The sequence below is a fragment of the Microtus oregoni genome, unplaced genomic scaffold, assembly GCF_018167655.1.
Source record: "Microtus oregoni isolate MIOR12 unplaced genomic scaffold, Mior012 000058F_ref0000040, whole genome shotgun sequence".
Lineage (NCBI taxonomy): Eukaryota > Metazoa > Chordata > Mammalia > Rodentia > Cricetidae > Microtus > Microtus oregoni.
In genome coordinates, this window is record NW_024543834.1 from 1,112,634 (window position 1) to 1,132,353 (window position 19,720).

Consider the following 19,720-nt stretch of genomic DNA (forward strand, 5'->3'; position numbering starts at 1 on the left):
TCTCCTGAGTAAATTGGGAGCATGGGGACCTTGGGGGAGTGTAGAACGGGGGAAGGGAGAGGCAGGGAGGGGAGTAGAAAAAATGTAGAGCTCAATAAATATCAATAAAAAATGTATAAAAAATAAAAACAAAAAACAAAACAAATTGGAAAGGCAGAAGTCAAAGTATTTCTATTTGCATATGATATGATAGTTTACATAAGCAACCCACAAAATTCTACAAGCAACCCCAAAGTTTTTCTAGGGAACTCCCATAGCTGATAAACACTTTTGGTGAAGTGGCTGGATACAAGATGTTCAAATAAATTAGTAGCCCTCCTATATACAAATAACAAACTGAGAAAGCAATCAGCAAAACACCCCTCATAAGCTATAAACAATGTAAACATCTTGGTATAACTTTAACCAAGAAAGTGAAAGATCTATATGACAAGAAATTAAAACTTTTGAAGAATAAATTGAAGATATCAGAAGATAGTAAGATCTCCCATGCTCATGAATTGGTAGGGTAACATAATAAAAACGACCAAATTACCACAACCAACCTACAGATTCAATACTCCCCCTATTAAAATCCCAACACAATTCCTTTTTTTTAAGATTTATTTATCTATTATGTATGTAGTGTTCTGCTTGCATGCATTCCTGAAGGCCAGAAGAGGGCACCAGATCTTACTACAGATGGTTGTGAGCCACCCTGTGATTGCTGGGAATTGAACTCAGGTCCTCTGGGAGAGCAGCCAGTGCTCTTAACTGCTGAGCCATCTCCCCAGCGCCCTTAATAATGAGATCTGGTGCCCTCTTCTGGTGTGTACATGTTAACAGAATATTGTATGCATAATAAATAAATAAATCTTAAGCCGGGCGGTGGTGGCACACACCTTTAATCCCAGCACTTGGGAGGCAGAGGCAGGCAGATCTCTGGGAGTTCAAGGCCAGCCTGGTCTACAAGAGCTAGTTCCAGGACAGGCACCAAAGCTACAGTGAAACCCTGTCTCGAAAAACCAAAATAAATAAATAAATAAATCTTAAAAAAAAAAACAAAAACAAAAACACAAGTGGTAGCACACACCTTTAATCCAAGGACAGGAGGGAGAGGGGGACAGAGGCAAGTGGATCTCTGAGTGAGTCCAGCCTGGTCTACAGAGTAAGTTCCAGGACAGCCAGAACTGTTACATAGAGAAACTCCATCTCAAAAAACCAAAATAAGGGGGCTGGAGAGATGGCTCAGTGGTTAAGAGCGTTGCCTGCTCTTCCAAAGGTCCTGAGTTCACATGGTGGCTCACAGCCATCTGAAATGAGGTCTGGTGCCCTCTTCTGGCCTTTAGGCACACACGCAGAAAGAATATTGTATACATAATAAATAAATAAATATTTAAAAAAAATAAAAAAATAAAAATAAAAAAACCAAAAATAAGTAGATAAATAGATAGATAAATAAATGAAAACAAAATAAAAAATGTTGGAGGAGGAGCCACTTGTTTGGTTCCCAGCTGCCTGGCTACCTTAGACTGGAAATAATCACACAGGAACTGTATTAATTTAAAACACTGCTTGGCCCATTAGCTCTAGCTTCTTATTGGTTAACTCTCACATCTTAATTTAACCCATCTCCATTAATCTGTGTATCACCACGAGGTTGTGGTTTACCAGCAAAGTTTCATCATGTTTCCAGTGGCGGATCCATGGCTTTTCCCTGACTCCGCCCTTCTTCCTCCCAGCATTCAGTTCCGTCTTCTCTGCCTACCTAAATTCTGCCCTATCACCAGGCCAACAGTTTCTTTATTCATTAACCAAGAAAAGCAACACACATGGGGGCTGGAGAGATGGCTCAGAGGTTAAGAGTACTGGTTGCTCTTCCAGAGGTTCTGAGTTCAATTCCCAGCAACCACACGGTGGCTTACAACCATCCATAATGAGATCTGGTGCCCTCTTCTGGCCTGAAGGCATGCCAGCAGAACACTGTATACATAATAAATAAATTAAAGAAGAAAAAAAAAAGCAACACACAGACAGAAGGATCTCCCACACCAAAAAGCCACAATTGACAGACAGCTCATGCTGGAGAGGATATGGAGCAAGGAGAACACTTCTCTATTGCTATAGTAGTGCAAACTTTTATAGCCACTTTGGAAATCAATATGGTGGTTCTACAAAAAACTGGGAACTGATTTACCTCAAGACCTAGCTCTACCACACGCAAAGGAGGCTCTACCATACCTCAAGGACACTTGCTCACTCATGTTCATAGCAGCTTTATTCTAATAGCTCAAATCTGGAAACAATCTTCAGGGATAAAGAAAATGTGGTACATTTACACAATGGAGTGTTACTCAGCTGTTAAAGATGACATCATGAAATTTGCAGATAAATGGATAGAACTAGGAAAAAAACATCCTGAGTGAGAAACCCAGACCCAATAAGACAAACGTGGCATGGATATTAGCTATAAAGTAAAGGATAACCATGTTGCAATCGACAAGCCCAGAGAGGCTAGGTAACAAGGAGAGCTCAGAGAAGGATGCTTGGATCTCCCTGGGAAGGGGAAATAGAAGAGATTTCTGGGGGTGGACTGGGGGTGGGTGGGATGGGAACATGAGGGATCAGGTAGCAGGGGGCAGTGGAGGGGGAGAGTAGTGAAAGATACGACTGGAAAAGAGGGGCATTTTGTGTGAGCTAGAAACATAGTGCATGGGAAAGTCCCAAGAATCTACAAAGACGACCCCAGCTCCCAGCAATGAGGGATACAGAGCCTGAGTCAGCCATCTCCTGTGACCATGCAAGGCTTCCAGTGAAGTGATGGGGACACCGGCCTCCAGCCACATAACCTTAGACCTACAGTCTGTCTTGCCTACAGGTTGTGCTGGGTAAGAGCGGCACAGAGATTGTGGAAGTAGTCAACCAATGACTGGTCCACACTGAGACCCATGCCACAAGAGGGAACCCACCCCTGACACTGCCTGGAGCACCAGGGCCCAGAGACTGGATTACCTAAAGACCTAGCATAGAACCAAACATGGCTGCCCGCCCCCCCCCCCCCAAAAAAAAGTCAATTTAATGATGCCTAACGATATTCCGCTGTGCTGAGACTGGGGCCTAGGCCAGCTGTCATCAGAGGCTTCATCCAACAAGGGACGGAAACAGATGCAGAGACCTACAGTCAAACAGTAGGAGAGCTGGGGAATCCTGCATTAAAGCAGGAGGAAGGATTGTAGGAGCTGCAGGGGTCAAGGACACCAAAGAAAACCCACAGAACCAACTCACCTGGGCTAATAGGAGCTCACAGAGACTGAACCGACAACCAGGGATCCTGCATGGGACTAACCTAGGTCCTTTGCATAGATGTGACAGTTGTGTAGTTTAGTCTGCTTGTGGGACTCCTAACAGTGGGAGCAGCGGCTGTCATTAACTCTTTTGTCTGCTTTTGGGACCTTATTCCTCATATTGGGTCACCTTGTCCAGCCTTAATAAGAGAGGAGGTGCTTAGTCTTACTGCAACTTGACACGCCATGTTTGGTAGCTATCCATGGGAGGCCTGCCCCTTTCTGAAGAGAAACAGAGGAGGAGGAGTGGAGGAGGGGGCAGAGGGGAGTAGGGAGGAACTGGGAGGAGAAGAGGGAGGGGAAACTCTGGTTGGGATATAAATAAATAAGGGGAAAAGACAGTGTCTTAGTTAAGGTTTCGATTGCTGTGATGAAACAAACACCATGACCATAAAACAAGTTGGGGAGGAAACGGTTAATTTGGTCTATACTTCAACTTTGCTGTTCATCACTGAAGGAAGTCAGGATAGTTTAGGACCCAGCCATGACAAGCTCAATAGAGGCCTGAGTCTCAGTAGTTTACCCTAAGGCAACACCTGGTTCCTAGAAAGACCACAAACTGAGACCACCCAGACACTACCCGGGAACAGACCATCCAAAGGAAATTCCTAATGTGCCAACCCTTGTAGATAGGATCACCTGCTTTTCATCAGGGCACCCCAAGACAAATGTCAGCCAGTTAGGATTGAACCCATCACCCCACACCCTGCCAATGTACCTTTTCTGGGCTTTGCCTTTAAATAATGCCCTCGAGAAGAACAGGGTACCTTCTTTTGCTGCTGCCCTGACACGGTCGCTGCCGTCTCTGCGGCTTGTAAGGCACACACAATAAACCTTGTCTCCCTGGTGGTCTTTTGAGGTCCCCATGGACTGGGCATAACAGGAACTCAAATAGGACAGAAACCCGGAGGCAGGAGCTGATGCAGAAGCCATGGAGGGGACCTGCTTACTGGCTTGCTTCCCATGACTTCCTCAACCCACCTTCTTATAGAACCCAGGATCACCTGCCCGGGCACCACCTACCAATGGGCCCTCCCCCATTGATCACTAATTGAGAAAATGCCTTACAGCTGGATCTCATGGAAGCTGTTCCTCAACTGAAGCTCTTTCCTCTCTGATGACTCTAGCTTTTGTAAGTTGACATAAGTTGACAAAATCAGCCAGTACAGACAGACAGACAGACAGACTTTAGGGCCAGGTAAACAAGTCTGGTCACCCTCAAGCAAGCAGCAAATGTGGGTAAAAACCCTTCTCCCACTAACAGCAGCAGTTTTAGGGGTGGGGCTAGAAACGCCCTAGTTACTAGTTATCCTGCTGCGGGACAGAACATGAGGGGGGAGGGTTCGTTGGTTCACAAGACCATCGTGGAGGAAAGCCAGGTCAGGAGCTCAGGGCAGGGACCTCAAGGTGAGAACTGGAGCAGAAATCACAGAGAAATGGAGACACGCTGCCTAATTCTGGGCTCTGTAAGTCCTGCCATGGCAAGTCCGAGGGGAGAGCTGGCTCTCTCCCACTGAGGATGAGGCAGCTACAGAGGCAGGCACTCTGCCTAGCCACAAAGGGGCCCAGTCTCAGCTGGGTCTGTACAACTCCAAGCTCAACTCAGTCCATGGCAGGAATGAGGTGCCAACGTTGGCTGCGTTCCAGGGCCACAGGTGCCTTGGGCTGCCCCTGCCTGCTGCCATTCAGACAAGGAATGAGCCAGGGAGTTTCAGAGGCTGGGGAGATGGCTCTTCCCTTGCAAGCATGTGGTTCCAATTTCAATCCCAAGACCTATATAAAAATCCAGGTGGCAGGGGCCTGTAATCCCAGAGTAGAGAGATGGAGACAGAGGATCCCTAGGGTTTACAGGCCAGTCAGTAGTCACCAGCAAACAATCTGGTGAGGGACACTGGAGTAATAAGGTGTGGGAGTGGGTGGGGAGAGGCGGGCTCCCTGGGTCTTGTGGGCTCACAGCCTAATTCCAGACTCAGTGAGTTCTTTCTCAAGAGACTGATGTGAATCTTAGCATTCAATCACAAGGCTGAGGCAGGAGGATAAATTCAAAGTCAGAGTTGGATTCAGGTGGTTGCTCTTTAAGCTACCATCACACTAAGAGTGAGCACGCGTATCTTCAAGGGCATACCAATCTCCTTCTGTGGCAAGGAACCCTTGAGCAGGCTAGGCTACCATCTACCAGGGATAAGAAACTGCCTTTGCCAGTTAGACAGGTGAGAACGATCTGTTTCTTCAAAGGTCAAAAACTTATATTCAAAAAACTAGATTTAGGGCTGGAGAGATAGCTCAGAGGTTAAGAGCACTGGCTGTTCTTTCAGAGGTCCTGAGTTCAATTCCCAGCAACTACACGGTGGCTCATCTACTTTGGTGCCCTCTTCTGGTGTGTATAGAACACTATATATAAATCTTAACTGTAGGGCAGGAGAGATGGCTCAGTGGTACACTGGTTGCTCTTGCAGAAGACCCAGGTTCTGTGAGGCTCTCCTAGTCTCTTCAGGCATGAAGCACCCACATGCTACAACCTGATCTATATTAACCAATGCTAGGCCAGCTAGGGCTGCACAACAAGCAAAATCAAGTTGTATAAACCGTAAACCCCACAGGCTTTCAGCCCTTTCCCAGCAGCCTGCACCTTTATATAGAATGGAGCTCAGCCTGAAGAAAATGAGCCCTCTTCTGGTGTCCTCCCATCTGTCCCTTGCCTTCAGTGCTTCCAGTAGTCATGTGGTCTATTATCTTTGAAACTTTCATCTAATAATTTCTTAATTTCTCCAGTTATCTTAGTTACCAACAACCTAAGCCTGGACTGGGGCCTCTCCACCGCTGTATTCAAGTTCCCATGTGATGCTACAGGCGGTTATGGGCATGGGTACCACCTGAACCTTTCTTTACCCATAACCAGTGGCTTTGCTCTATTTCTTCCCTCCCAACTCCAGCCACAATTTTTAAAATAATTTATTATGTATACAATATTCTGTCTGTATGCCTGCAGGCCAGAAGAGGGCACCAGACTCCATTACAGATGGTTGTGAATTGAACTCAGGACCTTTGGAAGAGCAGGCAACGCTCTTAACCTCTGAGCCATCCCTCCAGCCCCTCCAGCCCCAATCTTGATAGCTCCCAAGAAAGTTCACAACTTAGCAAATAAAGCTACGGTCCTGAGCCTGGGGCAGGAGATGCTTGGCCATGTCTGTGTAGTGGAAACCTTGAAGGCAGCTGATGGTTGGGATTCCCTTACTTGAGTAGAAGGGCACAGGCAGCACAAACTAGCTGGCTTTAGCCCTGTGGGCAACTGCCCCCCCTCCAGGTGCTCACAGGGCTATGGCTTTCAGGCTACACATAACTTTTTGATGTAGGTCTGTTGTGTAGCCAAAACTGGTCAAGACAACAGTGCTGGGATTCCAGGCCATGACTATCTCTCCTGAGCTACAGGTTTAAGAGTCTGCCACACTTCACAGGAAATGTGTAAATTGGGTAAAGATTATAAAAGGTCAATGGTCAAGGTAAAGATTTACAACACAGTAGTTGCTGTTGAATTTATTACAGGAAGTTGGTTGTATGATACTTCCAAGTTGTTACTAGGTGGTGATGCAGGCCAAGCCAAGGGTTGAGGAACATTCCGGGTTTCTGCAGGCAAGGTTCAAAGAGCCTGGGATGTGGCCAGGACATCAGGTCAGACGGATGACATTCCTCACCAACAGGTTCTGGGCACCGACTTCACAGCCAGGTACACACACTCAGGGCTGGCTAAGCAGACTCATGCTGCGTATAGAGGGTGTGGCCTCATCCCATCCACCCTTTCCTTCTCTGCTATGCTGTGACTACAGCAGCCTGTGCAGGAAGTGTGCACCTTCTTTAAGGGAAACTTGGAAACATTCCCTGATGCCCAATTATTTCAAGACAGTTTATTTCCAAAATGGGTCACAACATTAGCTTTTGGCCCATTCTGCCAAATGTACAAGCTACAAATGCTTGCTTAGCAGCTGAGGGGCACACGTTAGTATCATGTCTAAAAAGTGATAAAAATCCATATAAAACAAATATTCAAAGTTTCCATAGGAACACAGGTAAGTGTGACCCATCTCCTAGCATTCCACACTGCATCCGTGCCAATCCTAATCTTACAAAGACATTCCAAAACTAGCGGTAATTAAGTTAAATGGTCCCCCCAGATCCCTTAATTCAAGCTAAACTTGCAGGTAAGAGCTACAAGAATGGCATCTACACATTGATACTAGTGGAAGCACAGGCTGCTGGGTGACGGTCCATCCCGCTCTCCTGGGCACAAGACATGGGCAGAGTGCCAACATCCTGCTCCTCCACTTCTGGTGGGAAGCCATGGCTCTGGATCTGCTTCATGAGTTGCCTGAAAACAAAGAAGTGGCATATAAAATCCAAGTCCCTCCAAGTCGGAAGCCACCCAAGGTCTTCTGACAGCACACCCCTGGTCACTACAGCACTAGGAAGCAATTCAATGTACCGTTTCCTTAACAGGGAAATCGTGGGTGGCATATGTTAACTTGAATACTCTTACATTAATGTTCTAGTTGCAAAGGAATCTAATTGCTATTGGATCTAAGAACTTTCCCGGGAAAAGTCTGAAGACCAGTATTAGAGAAATCCCTTCCATTTGTATTTAATTCAAGGTAAAACAATTTGTTGTCAGTTAGACAAGAACCAAGCTCAAATTCAAGATGCCTTATTGGGTGGGAGACAGGCTAGCTTCAAGTTACAGTCAAGGTCAATCCTCACCTGATCCTCCTCCCTCAGCCTATAGCTGAACAATCCAGAGATCTATGCTTGGGAGAAACACAGCATGCACAATCGCACTCACCACATTGGCCTCGACATTACGTAGTAGATAGAAGGCCTCTGGAACCCATTGAAAGTAGACGCAGCAGCAACAGTGTATGCACCCATGTTCTCAAAGAGCATCCAATCACCCACATGCATTTCAGGCAGGTTACAGCGCTCGACGATCCGATCAAGGCCATCACACGTTGGTCCCCAGATGCTGGACGGGTAATACTTCTCATCTGGCTTGGGTCTCTGTATGAAAACATTGCTCCTCAATATTCCCGAATCCTGTCCCAACACTCTCACTGCTACAGAGCATGCTTAGAACTTACCTTCGGCAGCAGGGCCTTCACATGTGCATGGTCATACAGAATGCAGTTAAATGATCCATAGACGCCGTCATTCACATAATACATGAAGGTTTGCTCGTTTGACTCATCTTCATCGTCAGAGCCAGTCTGTTCCTTCCATACCATTTTTTTGGCAATGATATTGACTGCCAGTGTGAAAGCTGATGCAACATAGTATCTGCCTGGCTCGGCTATGACTCTTACCCCAGAGTCTGGGGGGAAGTACTTGTCCAGAGCTGGGTTGATCACACTGGTGATCTAAGAGAGAAAGGTGTAGCCACTCGTTACTCAGTTTACACAGAAGAGAAAGATCACATTGCTAAAGGACAGTGTTAAAGGACAGGACATGACATGAGCCTGGGAGCTGGCACCAGCAGGTGTCATCACGTAACATCTTATCTCCATGGAAACCAGCCTGCACACTACTTCATTTCCCATTCTCTGCTAGGGACTTGTCTCTATCATTTCAAGACACTATGGATACTGTTTTATTAAACAATAGTACAAAATAATAATAGGGGCCACATGCCAAAATAATTGTTTAGAAATGCATGCCAACCCTTCCACTCTGCCTCACATGATTGTACAAGCAGCAGCACAAGCTCTAGACAATGGCTTCACTTTCTAAGAGATTGAACATTAAAATATATGGGGGCCAGGGATGAAGGCACAAGCTGAGGCAGGAGGATTCCAAGTTCAGGGCCAGCCTGACTACAAAATGAGATTCTGGCTCAAAACAATAAAGTCAGTTGGAAACACAATGCCAGGACATTTACTTTCATGTCTGGCCCCTTTTGGTATCAGTAAACATTTAGATTCTATACTACACCAAAATGGAACTTGCTATGTCTCTATAGGTTAACGCTGCAAATTACCTCTTCAAATTTAAGCTTTGTATCCTCAGATCCAGGAAAGCCACCACCAATATCAAGCAGATACATGCTGAAACCAACTTCTGTCTAGAACCAAGAAAAATTCAGAAGTCAGATTGCCAGATTCATAACAAGTAATAAAAATGCACACAGCAGATGGGTTTAAATCTGTTATACAGAAAAGACTCCTACAAAAGGCTAATTTTAGATTCAAGAGTAGTTATTCTAGACAGTCCCTCCACTAATGAGTCACATGTACTCACTCCCATATCAAAGACACAGCGGGCATCCGACAGGGCTTGCACGAAGGTCTCAGGATCAGTACATCCACTCCCCACATGGAAGCTGAAATCAAAAAGAAACAGGATGCTGGTTTTCTCATTAGTTCTCAAAATGAGAAGGGCCCAGAAAACTGGCACTGTCTAATGACTCAGCCGCAAACTATGTCACTGAGATCTCACCTGACACCAATGACATCAATATTTAGTTCTTTTGCCCGTTCCAAGAGAAGTCTGCTGGTTTTGAGTGTGGCACCAAACTTAACACTGAGGCGACAAACTGCTTTGGAATCATCGGTGGCAATCCGCAAAACCAACCTAGACAGAAGTACATCAAATAAGTCCTAGGAATGGGTGGCGCCCTGTGGTTTGACTAACCCAGGGTTTAGCCCAGTTCTACGATGTGCAAGGACAGAGTGGCCAGCCTTCGCTCTCAGGACTCACTTTGCCTTTGGATGTGCTCTGGCGACCTTCATCAGCTCAATCTCGCTGTCGAATGTCATCATCTGGACTCCACTGCTGGCAGCATACTTGATCTGAGACACTTGTTTACAAGGATTTGCATAGATAATCCTCTCTGGAGGCACCCCAAGCCCCTGCACCAACTGGATTTCAGTCTGGAAGAAAAGGCAACCATGTCGTGTGTGCCCCACCCTAGCCCATTAATGCTCACTGCCCAAGACACACTGGTGTCTGCCCTGGGGAAAGAGCAGGCTCACCTTGCTTGCACAGTCAAAGCCTGTCCCGACTGCAGCTAGGGTGTTCACTATGGCTCTGCTGTCATTACTTTTGACTGCATAAAAGGGAGTGACGCGGGGAAGAGCTTTTAGCCATCTTAGATGTTTCTTCAGGATGTCTCCCAGGTCCGCAACATAGAAAGCATCCTTGTCATCCTGGAATGAGAGTGGGTTTGGGGACCTCATGAGCAGTCCTGCAGTGTGACCCTAAAAACCCTCTTTTCCTTTCCTTCCTTCATCTGATCCTATTCTTGTTAGCGGTCACTGACACAGCATGACCATCACACTGATGGACAACCACAGCTAAAGTCTCTGGCAAGACATCAAGACATGCTCACTCCCACTGTGCTAGGAACTCAGCCTAGCTGTGGACAAGGGCTTCTCATACTTACAGAGGAAGAAACTTCATTAATTTTTTGGTCCAGAATGTCCTTAGCTGTAAATCCTTCATCAAGGATGTGACAGTCAAACTCCTCCTTCTTAAAGTTGTTCATGGTTCTCGATGTGCCTCTGAAATAGAGCAAGTGAGGGTGAAATTTGCTCACAGCCTTAGCAGTGACTCAACACAAACCCACAAGGATAAACTGAATACTTACACACAAAAAAAAACTAGAGATGGAATTAAATTATTGCCAGCTCCTCACCAGGCCAGCTATCCAGGAACTCTGAGCGCTGTCTCCTTAGAGTGGTGGAAGCAGTCTATGAACAGAAACACAGACGTTGGTATCTCCCTTTGGAATCTTACCATTAAAGGTTAGACACTGCAACAGCATACCAGAGTAAGCAGGCGGAATGAATCGCCCAGGAAGATCAGTGGGATGGGTGGGAATCCCAGTGCCTAGGTGAACCACACAGTTCCCAAACCCTGCAGATTCCACAATGAACACTACGGCTCTGCTCCATATACATAGGGCATTTCCATCCCTAGCCCTCTTCAAACAGCATGTGGGTTTCAGAAGTTTATCTGCACGTAGACTACTGGCTGTCATTGTTCCTATCTGCTCTATTTCCGAGCCATTCTAGCTCTTCAGAAATTTCAAACGGCATTACAATAATTACACACAGTCCTGTAAACATCATTTTCCACTTGGACTAAGTTACGCTTAATGATTTTTTAGTGAATAATCCACCAACAAATTTCCATAAGGAAACTTTCATGCCATACTGGCACTTAAAAAACAGGCAGTGGCCGGGCGGTGGTGGCGCACGCCTTTAATCCCAGCACTCGGGAGGCAGAGGCAGGCGGATCTCTGTGAGTTCGAGGCCAGCCTGGTCTACAAGAGCTGGTTCCAGGACAGGAACCAAAAGCTACGGAGAAACCCTGTCTCGAAAAATCAAAAAAAAAAAAAAAAAAAAAAAACAAAACACAAAACCAAAACAAACAAACAAACAAAAACAGGCAGTGGTGGTGCACGCCTTTAATCCCAGGCAGAGGCAGGCGGATCTCTGTGAGTTCGAGACCAGCCTTGTCTACAGAGCTAGTTCCAGGACAGGCTCCAAAGCCAGAGAAACCCTGTCTCGAAAAACCAAAAAAAAAAAAAAAACAACAAAAAAAAAAAAATCCCAGAATTCAGTGAAGTAGAGGCAGCTGGATCTCTGTGAGTTCAAGGCCAGCCTGGTCTACAGAGCTAGTGCTAGGACAGTCTCCAAAGCTACAAAGAAACCCTGTCTCGAAAAAACAAAAAAAGTTCAAATCCACACAGTATATTGTAATAGTTACTGTTATCAGAAATCGGTATTCTATAGAGCCTGTATTGCCTACCAAATGAGCACTCAGTGAATCCAACTGTCCTCAAATGCCTTTCACTTAGTTATGGATAATAACCATATGGTAGGATTTCTGGCTAACTTTATGAATACTAAAATCATCACACCGAACAATAAAAGTTTCTGTCTTAGTCTTATGAAACTGACACCAGGCAGGGGCCAGGTAAAGGTTTCTTTTTTCCACTGTACGACCCAATTCAGTGCCAACAGCCTACAGGCACAGAGGCTGGGCAATGGTTAGGAGCCAGTTTGCTCTAGCATAGGACACTATGAGAGGCCCAGGGTGACAAGCCTGCCATAAATCCAAATCCATGCACGGTAAAAATACGCTTTAAGCCTCTCCATTTAATGAGACTTTTTGGCACTGTCAACTTCATTAGTTGCCTAAACCACTCCTAAGTATAGAGACCAGTGCCAGCCAACTCAAGTCTGCCTATGCGTATACCACTTACAACTGATGAATAGGCTCGGGGCGGAACTCTGTAATTTTCGGTCTTAAGTATTTTCCAGGCACCCTTCAGGCTTAAACCTGGAAATCTTTCTTTGAGATGCCAATTACTTTTACCTTTCCGCATCTCTTAAACGTTTTTTTTTTCCTGAATAATACATAAAATCTGAAAAAATGTTTCCCAACACCTTTTTTTGCACTGGGCGTAGCTAAGTCGTAATTGACTGAATTAACACAAGAGGGTAGGCAAGTCTAGTAGAGATACAAGCCAATTAAAACAAAAAGAATTCCACCAGTCAAATTCTGCTCGATCTTAGATTTGAATAAAAACCGCTGCATTCTTTGTCCTCTCACAGACAGGCTCAGCTCCCCACACTTTTGCCAGTTACTGATGATTCTAAGCCGGGCTTCTAAACGTGCACGCCGGCCAGCCGGCAGTCAGACTTTTCCTAAACCACTAAGTCATTCAAGGAGTCCTAATTCCAAGTCACAAACGGTGGGCATCCATCAGCAGTGACTCCCGGACTAAATTTAGGTCTAGCAACTTCTACATCGGGTCATCGACTCTGCTCTGTACACGTAGCGAAACTAAAAGCGGCAGGGAACTAACTGCAGGGCGGCCGCGCTCCCCTGCACCTGCCGCGGGGCTTGCCCTCCTTCATCGCGCCGGCCGGTGGAGCGCCGAGCCCGGCTGCCGGGAGAACTCCGGAGGTGACGCGAGGGCTAGCAGCCACGGACCGGGAGCATCTGCCTTCCGGGCAGCGGCTAGCAAGGTCACCGGCCCCAGGCCACGTGTCCCCTTGCCGGCGACCGCAGTCGGGGCCTCGCGACACGTGGCGCCACCCAGCCCTCCCGCGTCCCGCTCACCTCACAGCGCACCGACGCCCACGGCCAGCCCCATGGAGACGCCGCTGCCGCCGCCGCCGAACTTCGAGGAGCGTCCGGCCGCTCGCCGCCGCCCCGTCAGCCGCCTCTTCGAGCCCGCCGCAGACGCCGGCCCGAGGTGGCGCCGAGCTGCTGGCTGAGGGCGGGCGGACGGCGGCGGCCGCTGCAGGGACTGACAAAGCCCGACGGCGCGCCGCTCCGCTACTTATACGCTGAGCACGTCGTCATGGAGACGCACCAGCTCAAACCAGCCGCGATCGGTTCCGTCCGGGAGGCGCGGGCGAGGGAGGGGCCGGGGGCTCCGCGGCGGCCAACCCCGGACCGGGTGTGCCTGGGGGCGGGAGGCGTGGGTCGCGCGCGTCAGTGGGGCGGAGCGCCGCGCGTGCCCGCCCACCCGCGCCCCGGGGGTGTGTGGGGAGAGACCTCCGCCCGCGCGCCCCGCCCTGCCCGGCCTCGTGCCGGACACGCCCTGCGGCAGGCCCGCGCACGCGCACCGAGCCACGAGTCCGGCCGGCCTGCTTGCCGCAGGGCCCTCTGGGCAGCGGGCGGGAGCCGGCCGGAGCATGCGCAGGCGCACCTAGTCGACTACTCTCCCTCCACCGTCTCACCTCCGACTCCCCATGGCCGGATCCAGGCCTGGAAGACTAGCAAAATTCTTTCTCGGTTTTGCCTTCTGCGCGTGGTATTCCCTAGCGGGACAGGCGGGCTCGCGAATGGATGGGCCGTGAGTTGGATGCAGCCCATGTAGACATCGCGGCGCAAACTGATACTGTTTCCCGGCCCCGCATGCCTATGCATGGAGCTCAGCACGCTAGCGGCTCTGTAGGCATCTTCCATAGAGGTTAGGCACCAGTTGCCTAATATGCTAAAATATGTCTTCTATCTAAGTAAGAGCTCTACCCAAAAGCGTGTTAGGGGCGAGTTAAGAGGCTGTGGGGTTCTGAGCCACCCACTGCGCCTTGTATTCTATTGGATGGAGTTAGATCAGTAGTCTTTCAGGTTAGCTACAACCAACACGCTTTAGGAAGTCTCAACGATGGATTTGTATCTCCCCCTGCCCCCAAGTCACATTGATAGGGAACAAGTGGGACTGATTGGCTACTTATATATTGAGTATCCGCAAAGACAAATAGTACTCCACATTGTTACTAGTATACATTGTTAATGATTTGTTTGTTCTCAGTTAAGACCCCTTTCCAAAGACGGCGTTGGCGCACGCCTTTAATCCCAGCATTTGGGATGCAGAGGCAGGTGGTTCTATGTGAGTTCCAAAGCCAGTCTGGTCTATGGAGTGAGTTCCGGGACCTCTAGGGCTGACACACAGAGAAACTCCTGCCCTTGAAAAAACAAGGAACAGTTCACAAAGAGTTTCCCATCAACCAAGGGCTACATAGTAAGACCCTTCCTCTTTTTTTTTTTTTTTTTTTTTTTTTTACACTGGCTTTTCTACAGATACAGAGGAAATCCATGCTCTATCTCTGCTCTCAAATTGCTTTGGAGTTTTTTGTTTGTTTGTTTTTGGTTTTTCGAGGCAGGGTTTCTCTGTAGCTTTGGAGCCTGTCCTGGAACTAGCTCTTATAGACCAGGCTGGCCTCGAACTCATGAGTCATGAGATGTACATACAAAGACATGATGGGCGCTACACTCTTTTCTTGGGCACCTTGATCTATCTTATTTTTATATAATCCTGGAGCAGTCACTGGATGCCAAGAAGAGCAGGAGAAGGGTGTGGGACCCCCCTCTTAACGCTTTTCTTCCCCAAGAATGAGATGAGCTTTTGGCACCCATCAGAGAAGCACTAGGTGAGACATCTTTGTCTCTGTGCTGGGAGATCCTCTTTGTGCTTTAGATTTGGAAACCTTACCCGGAAGGGGCAGAGCAGGTCCTCATCCAGGAGGCCGGAGACCATGCCTTCCCGCGTGAACTACAATCGCCCTATCACAACCTGTGCATGTGGTAGGCAACAACCTACAACCCACCCAGACATTCCTATTCCAGCCCAAATGCAGGCTGTGCTTTCCCCTGGGGGTGGGGGTGGGGTGAGGCTGACTGTCAGGGTGGGGACAGAAGGTAGGGAAGGAGGGGCCGCTTCCTGGGGTACTGGCCCTGCTGGCTGGCGGTGGACAGGCTCCAGCTAGGAGAGGCCCCCAAAGCCGGTCTGAAGGGAGCTATACTTGAGTCATAAGACTCAACTACTAACCTGCATTCAAGAAGACAGGTCCGTGGTGACTAAACCCACTCTTAGTCAAACAGGAGCCATTGCTTTCGTCAATGTGTTTTCTTCCGGCTCCTCCCTTCCCCTTTCCATTTTCCTTCAGAGAAAAATCAACAAAGGCTAGGCTACCGCTCAGCACAAGAGTGCTTGCCCCCTTTCTCCTGGGGGCAATCTTGAGGCCCTGAAAGCCGTTGCCCACTAAAATAAAGTAATGGGACCTTATAAAATGGGCAGTGCCTGATGCCTGGATGTCACCCTGCAATGAAGTGAGAAGTGTTTGGTTGGGTGCAGAGGCACTGACGAATGAGTAGTGGTCTTCTGAGTTACTGCCCTACATTCTGGGGCTGCCTCTGACTTTCTTAGGGACTCTGATCTTCCCCATGGGGGAGCCCTAGCTCTCACTCCTCTCCTTGGGAGTGGAAGCTCAGTGTCTGTAAGTGGGGGTGATTGGGCCAAATGGAACTCAGACCCATTCTAAAAACCCTAACTTTATTTTATTTATCTGCTGATTTTTGATTTTTCGAGATAGGGTTTCTCTGTGTAACATCCTTGGCTGTCCTGAAACTCACTCTGTAGACCAGGTTGGTCTTGAACTCACAGAGATCCACCTGCCTCTGCCTCCCAGGTGCTGAGATTAAAAGCATGTACCACTACCACCTGGCAATCAAATCACATCTGAATATTTGATCAAAAATCATGTTTCATTGCTATTACTCACCAATGCTAGACTTGCCCTGGAATTGTGTTAAGCATCTCCAAAAAGCTAACCCTCCCTCCAAGGCAGAAAGTGTGCCACCTGTGCTGATAATCCAAATGATGTGCCCAGGGCAGGGAAGGCGGCTTCCAGGGAGTCCCTCCTTGTTCTGAGCAATGATGGCATCATCAGAGACGATGGCACTTCTCCAAAGGATTTCTTCTAAGCACCAGACAACTATGCATGTGTGGAAGTCTTGGAATATTTTTATTATAAAGAATGAAGTTGCATCAAGGCCCCACCTCACCCAGCCCTGGTAGAGCTTTCTGGGAGAGGACCAGACAGCAAGCCGAGTAGTGAAAATGGGGACAGGACTTTCCGGAGCCCAGGAGAGCTTAGGAACAGGTCTGTGGTTACACAGAACTTGGCAATAAAGTAACCCTTGCCTTGAGATTCATTGGTACCTGGCTATCCTTTGCTTCCCATACCCTTGGCAGTTAGTGGGCTGAAGTCTGAATGCCAGTACACATGAGCCAAGTGGGCATTAAGACACGTCACCTTTCATGTAGAGTGGCATGGCAGCAGGTTTGAGAATTGGCTATAAATTGTCTATATAAAACCCCTCACTAGTGCCTTTGTAGTCCACAGATTCACTGGGACCCACTCTTCGGAGTCTGCTCCATCACCTAGACACTGTCCCGAAGATGGGTACCTTCAACTTCCTGCTTCATCCTTCCTGACCCTCCATTCCCCCCTTTAAGGCCAGAACCATAATTTGCTTCTGACGCTATAGGTCCAGCTTCTAACCCTCAACCTGACCCAGAGAAGTCACTGTGTATTGTTCTGTTGTAACTGGGGCTAGCTGGGGCTGTAGCTCAGCGACAGAGTGCTTGCCTGTCATGCGTGAAGCCCTGGGTTCAATCCCCAGCATTTCTAAAACCAGATATGGTAGCGAATCTGTAATCCCAGCATTTGGGAGGTTTGGGCAAGAGAAGCATAAATTCAAGGCCATACTTGGCTACAAAGAGACCTTGTCTCAAAAGCAAAGCAAAACAGTAAAAATACAAACAATCCCCTCCCAGGCACAACTATGGCCAGCATGCTGGCCCAGCGGGTCCAGGAGCTTGTCACCAAGCCTGAGCTTACACTTGCGTTGAATCTCTAAACCCACATGATGGAAGGAGAGAACCTCCAGGTGCGCTGCGGCAATCACATGTAAAAAGCACACACATGAACACAATAAGTGTTAGCAACAAAACTAGACGTGACAAGGCATCTGGGGTTTCTGTGTGAGCCGCTGGCTGCTGAGAATCCCTTCCCCATTCAGTGTGTTCTCTGGAGTCAAGGACATAGAAGATGAGCATTCATCTTTAGGTCACACTCATCCTGTCCGTCTGTTGAGCTCTTCCAGGATAGCCGGGACACACTGCTAGGTTCCTGTGGGTCTGCCGGCACCAACAGAAGGCTCAGCTTCTGATAATTAAGTGCCAGGTGATGCCCACAAGGCACAACATCTCTGCTGGGTTTTGTCCTGTTCCATTTTTTTTGCTGGAGCCACACCCTCGTGGGCCTCACCTCTGGGAAGCCCCAGAGCTAGCAAGCTTCTCTCTTCCTTCTGTGGCAGTGAACAGTGCCTGGATGGCCCTTGCACAATGGAGGCTTCGGGAAGGTTAGCACTCTTCCCGGAGTCAGGACGCATTCCTGGCAAGTCGTGGCCAAAAACACCTTGAGGGGCTGCTAGGAAGAGAAAGCCTGCACACCTGCACAGAGCGGGGGAGGGGGGAGCATGACTGGATGCGGTGATTCTGAACCTCTCCTTCTCTGTACTTCTCCACCAGGACCCTAGCAGGCCCCAGGAAGGAAGAGATGAACCCAAGGAAGTGTCCATTCTTTTTTTCAAATTTATTTTTTTCTTTTTCTTTCCCTTTCCTCCCCTCCCCTCCCCTCCCCTCCCCTTCCCCTCCCCTCCCCTCCCCTCCCCTTCCCCTCCCCTCCCCTCCCCTTCCCCTCCCCTCCCTCCCTCCCTCCCTCCCTCCCTCCCTTTCTTTCTTTCTTTCTTTCTTTCTTTCTTTCTTTCTTTCTGTAGCTTTAGCTGTGCCAGAATTTACTACTTAACCCAGACTGGCCTTGAACTCAGAGATATCCTCCTGCCTCTGCCTCTTTGGGTGCTGGGATTAAACACGTGCACTACCACTGCCCAGCTCAAATTGAATTTTGTCTATCATTGTTGCTGTTGTGGGGAGTGTACATGCATAAACTACAGTGCACAGTGGAGACCAGAGGACAACTCGCAGTAGTGAGGTCCCTCTTTCTACCATTTGGGTCCCAGGCATCCCAGGCTGTCAGAGTTGGTGGCACCCTGACCCACTCAGTCATTTCATCAACCCCAGATGTACCTGTTCTTGAGCAGTGTTCAGAAGGGAGGACTAGCCTCAGGCTTTTGCTCTGTTGTGCCAGCTACCTGGACAGTATTGGGACTCAAAGGCAGAGACAGAGACCTCAGAAATAATAGAGAAGATGAACTGGGCTTAGAAAAGTTTAAACAAGGCAAAAACCAGTCTTGTGGGCACAGAAACCTGCCCATGCCCAACTCTCCTTTGGGAGAGGGTTGTGGGCTATGTGAGGAGCAGCCTCCTTTTTCATGGCTTGAGCTTGTAGTTTCCATCAGGCCTAGTAGTGTGGAAGGTAAGTAGGCCACCAAATGAAAACACAAAATCTCTCCATTTTTATGCCTGGGTTACCCAAGGCCCAAGCAGACCACTGATGGAGGGGTGACCAGGAAACCTCATGACTGAAGAGAGAGGCCAACAACTAGGTTAGGGATAGAAGGGAGTGAGGTCCTCAAAGGGCTGCAAGCCCTGGGCTGACCAGTAGGAATTGGGCTCACAGACAGTACTTCTTCTAGGAGGGAGCTTGAACCACCTAAGGGAGACGGGGAGAAAATCCAGGAAGAGAATAGGGCCGTCCTCTCAAAGTGAGCCTGAGAACAGGGAGGCTGAGGACAGGCTCTGCCCTTTCCCAAAGATGCATTCAAATCTTTCTAGCTATTGCCTTACTCTTCCTAATGAAGTTCAGTGAGCTCCTGGGGACTTTTCAAGTTGGCTTGAGCACCCTGAAAATCCAAACAAACCCTGGCTGTCTCTTGCTTCCTTTTCAGACAATGGAAGAGGCGGGGTCTTTTTTTTTTTTTTTTTATACCATTGAAAGCTCACTGCACAGGGGCTGGAGAGATGGCTCTGTGGTAAAGAGCTCTTAATGCTTTTGCAGAGTACTCTGGTTCAGTTCCCAGCACCCACATGGAGAGTCACACCTGCCAGTCATTCATTCCAGAGGATCTAATGTCCTCCTGCCTCCAGG

General features: G+C 48.3%; 1 protein-coding gene and 1 non-coding gene across 3 annotated transcripts; both read right to left on the minus strand.

The window, feature by feature from the left end:
* Positions 1-6,841: 6,841 nt before the first annotated feature.
* On the minus strand, positions 6,842-13,745 carry LOC121438939 (ornithine decarboxylase). Of its 2 annotated transcripts, none has more exons than XM_041639452.1 (11): positions 13,437-13,745; positions 10,947-11,053; positions 10,747-10,862; positions 10,337-10,510; positions 10,062-10,234; positions 9,801-9,935; positions 9,603-9,684; positions 9,343-9,426; positions 8,450-8,725; positions 8,155-8,369; positions 6,842-7,686 (listed from the first exon to the last, which is right to left on the minus strand). In XM_041639452.1, exons 3-11 carry the CDS (start codon positions 10,846-10,848, stop codon positions 7,542-7,544), a joined length of 1,386 nt encoding a protein of 461 aa, XP_041495386.1. In that variant the 5' UTR covers positions 10,849-10,862; positions 10,947-11,053; positions 13,437-13,745; the 3' UTR covers positions 6,842-7,541. The 2 variants fall into 2 exon arrangements, with proteins under 2 accessions (XP_041495386.1, XP_041495385.1); XM_041639451.1 differs by having other exon boundaries at positions 10,747-10,864; positions 10,951-11,053; positions 13,437-13,744.
* On the minus strand, positions 12,303-12,436 carry LOC121438950. Its single transcript, XR_005973139.1, has one exon. It is a non-coding gene; the product is annotated as a small nucleolar RNA SNORA42/SNORA80 family (small nucleolar RNA).
* Positions 13,746-19,720: the final 5,975 nt, after the last annotated feature.

What these genes read in the sequence shown, in the direction of transcription:
- LOC121438939 (XM_041639452.1), bottom strand. Translation starts at nt 10,848, where the DNA reads ATGAACAACTTTAAGAAGGAGGAGTTTGACTGTCACATCCTTGATGAA. An exon ending in GCTTTGACTGTGCAAGCAAG is followed by an intron (nt 10,235 to 10,336) that starts GTGAGCCTGCTC and finishes CTTTTCTTCCAG; the next exon opens with ACTGAAATCCAGTTGGTGCA. An exon ending in AGAGCACATCCAAAGGCAAA is followed by an intron (nt 9,936 to 10,061) that starts GTGAGTCCTGAG and finishes ACTTCTGTCTAG; the next exon opens with GTTGGTTTTGCGGATTGCCA.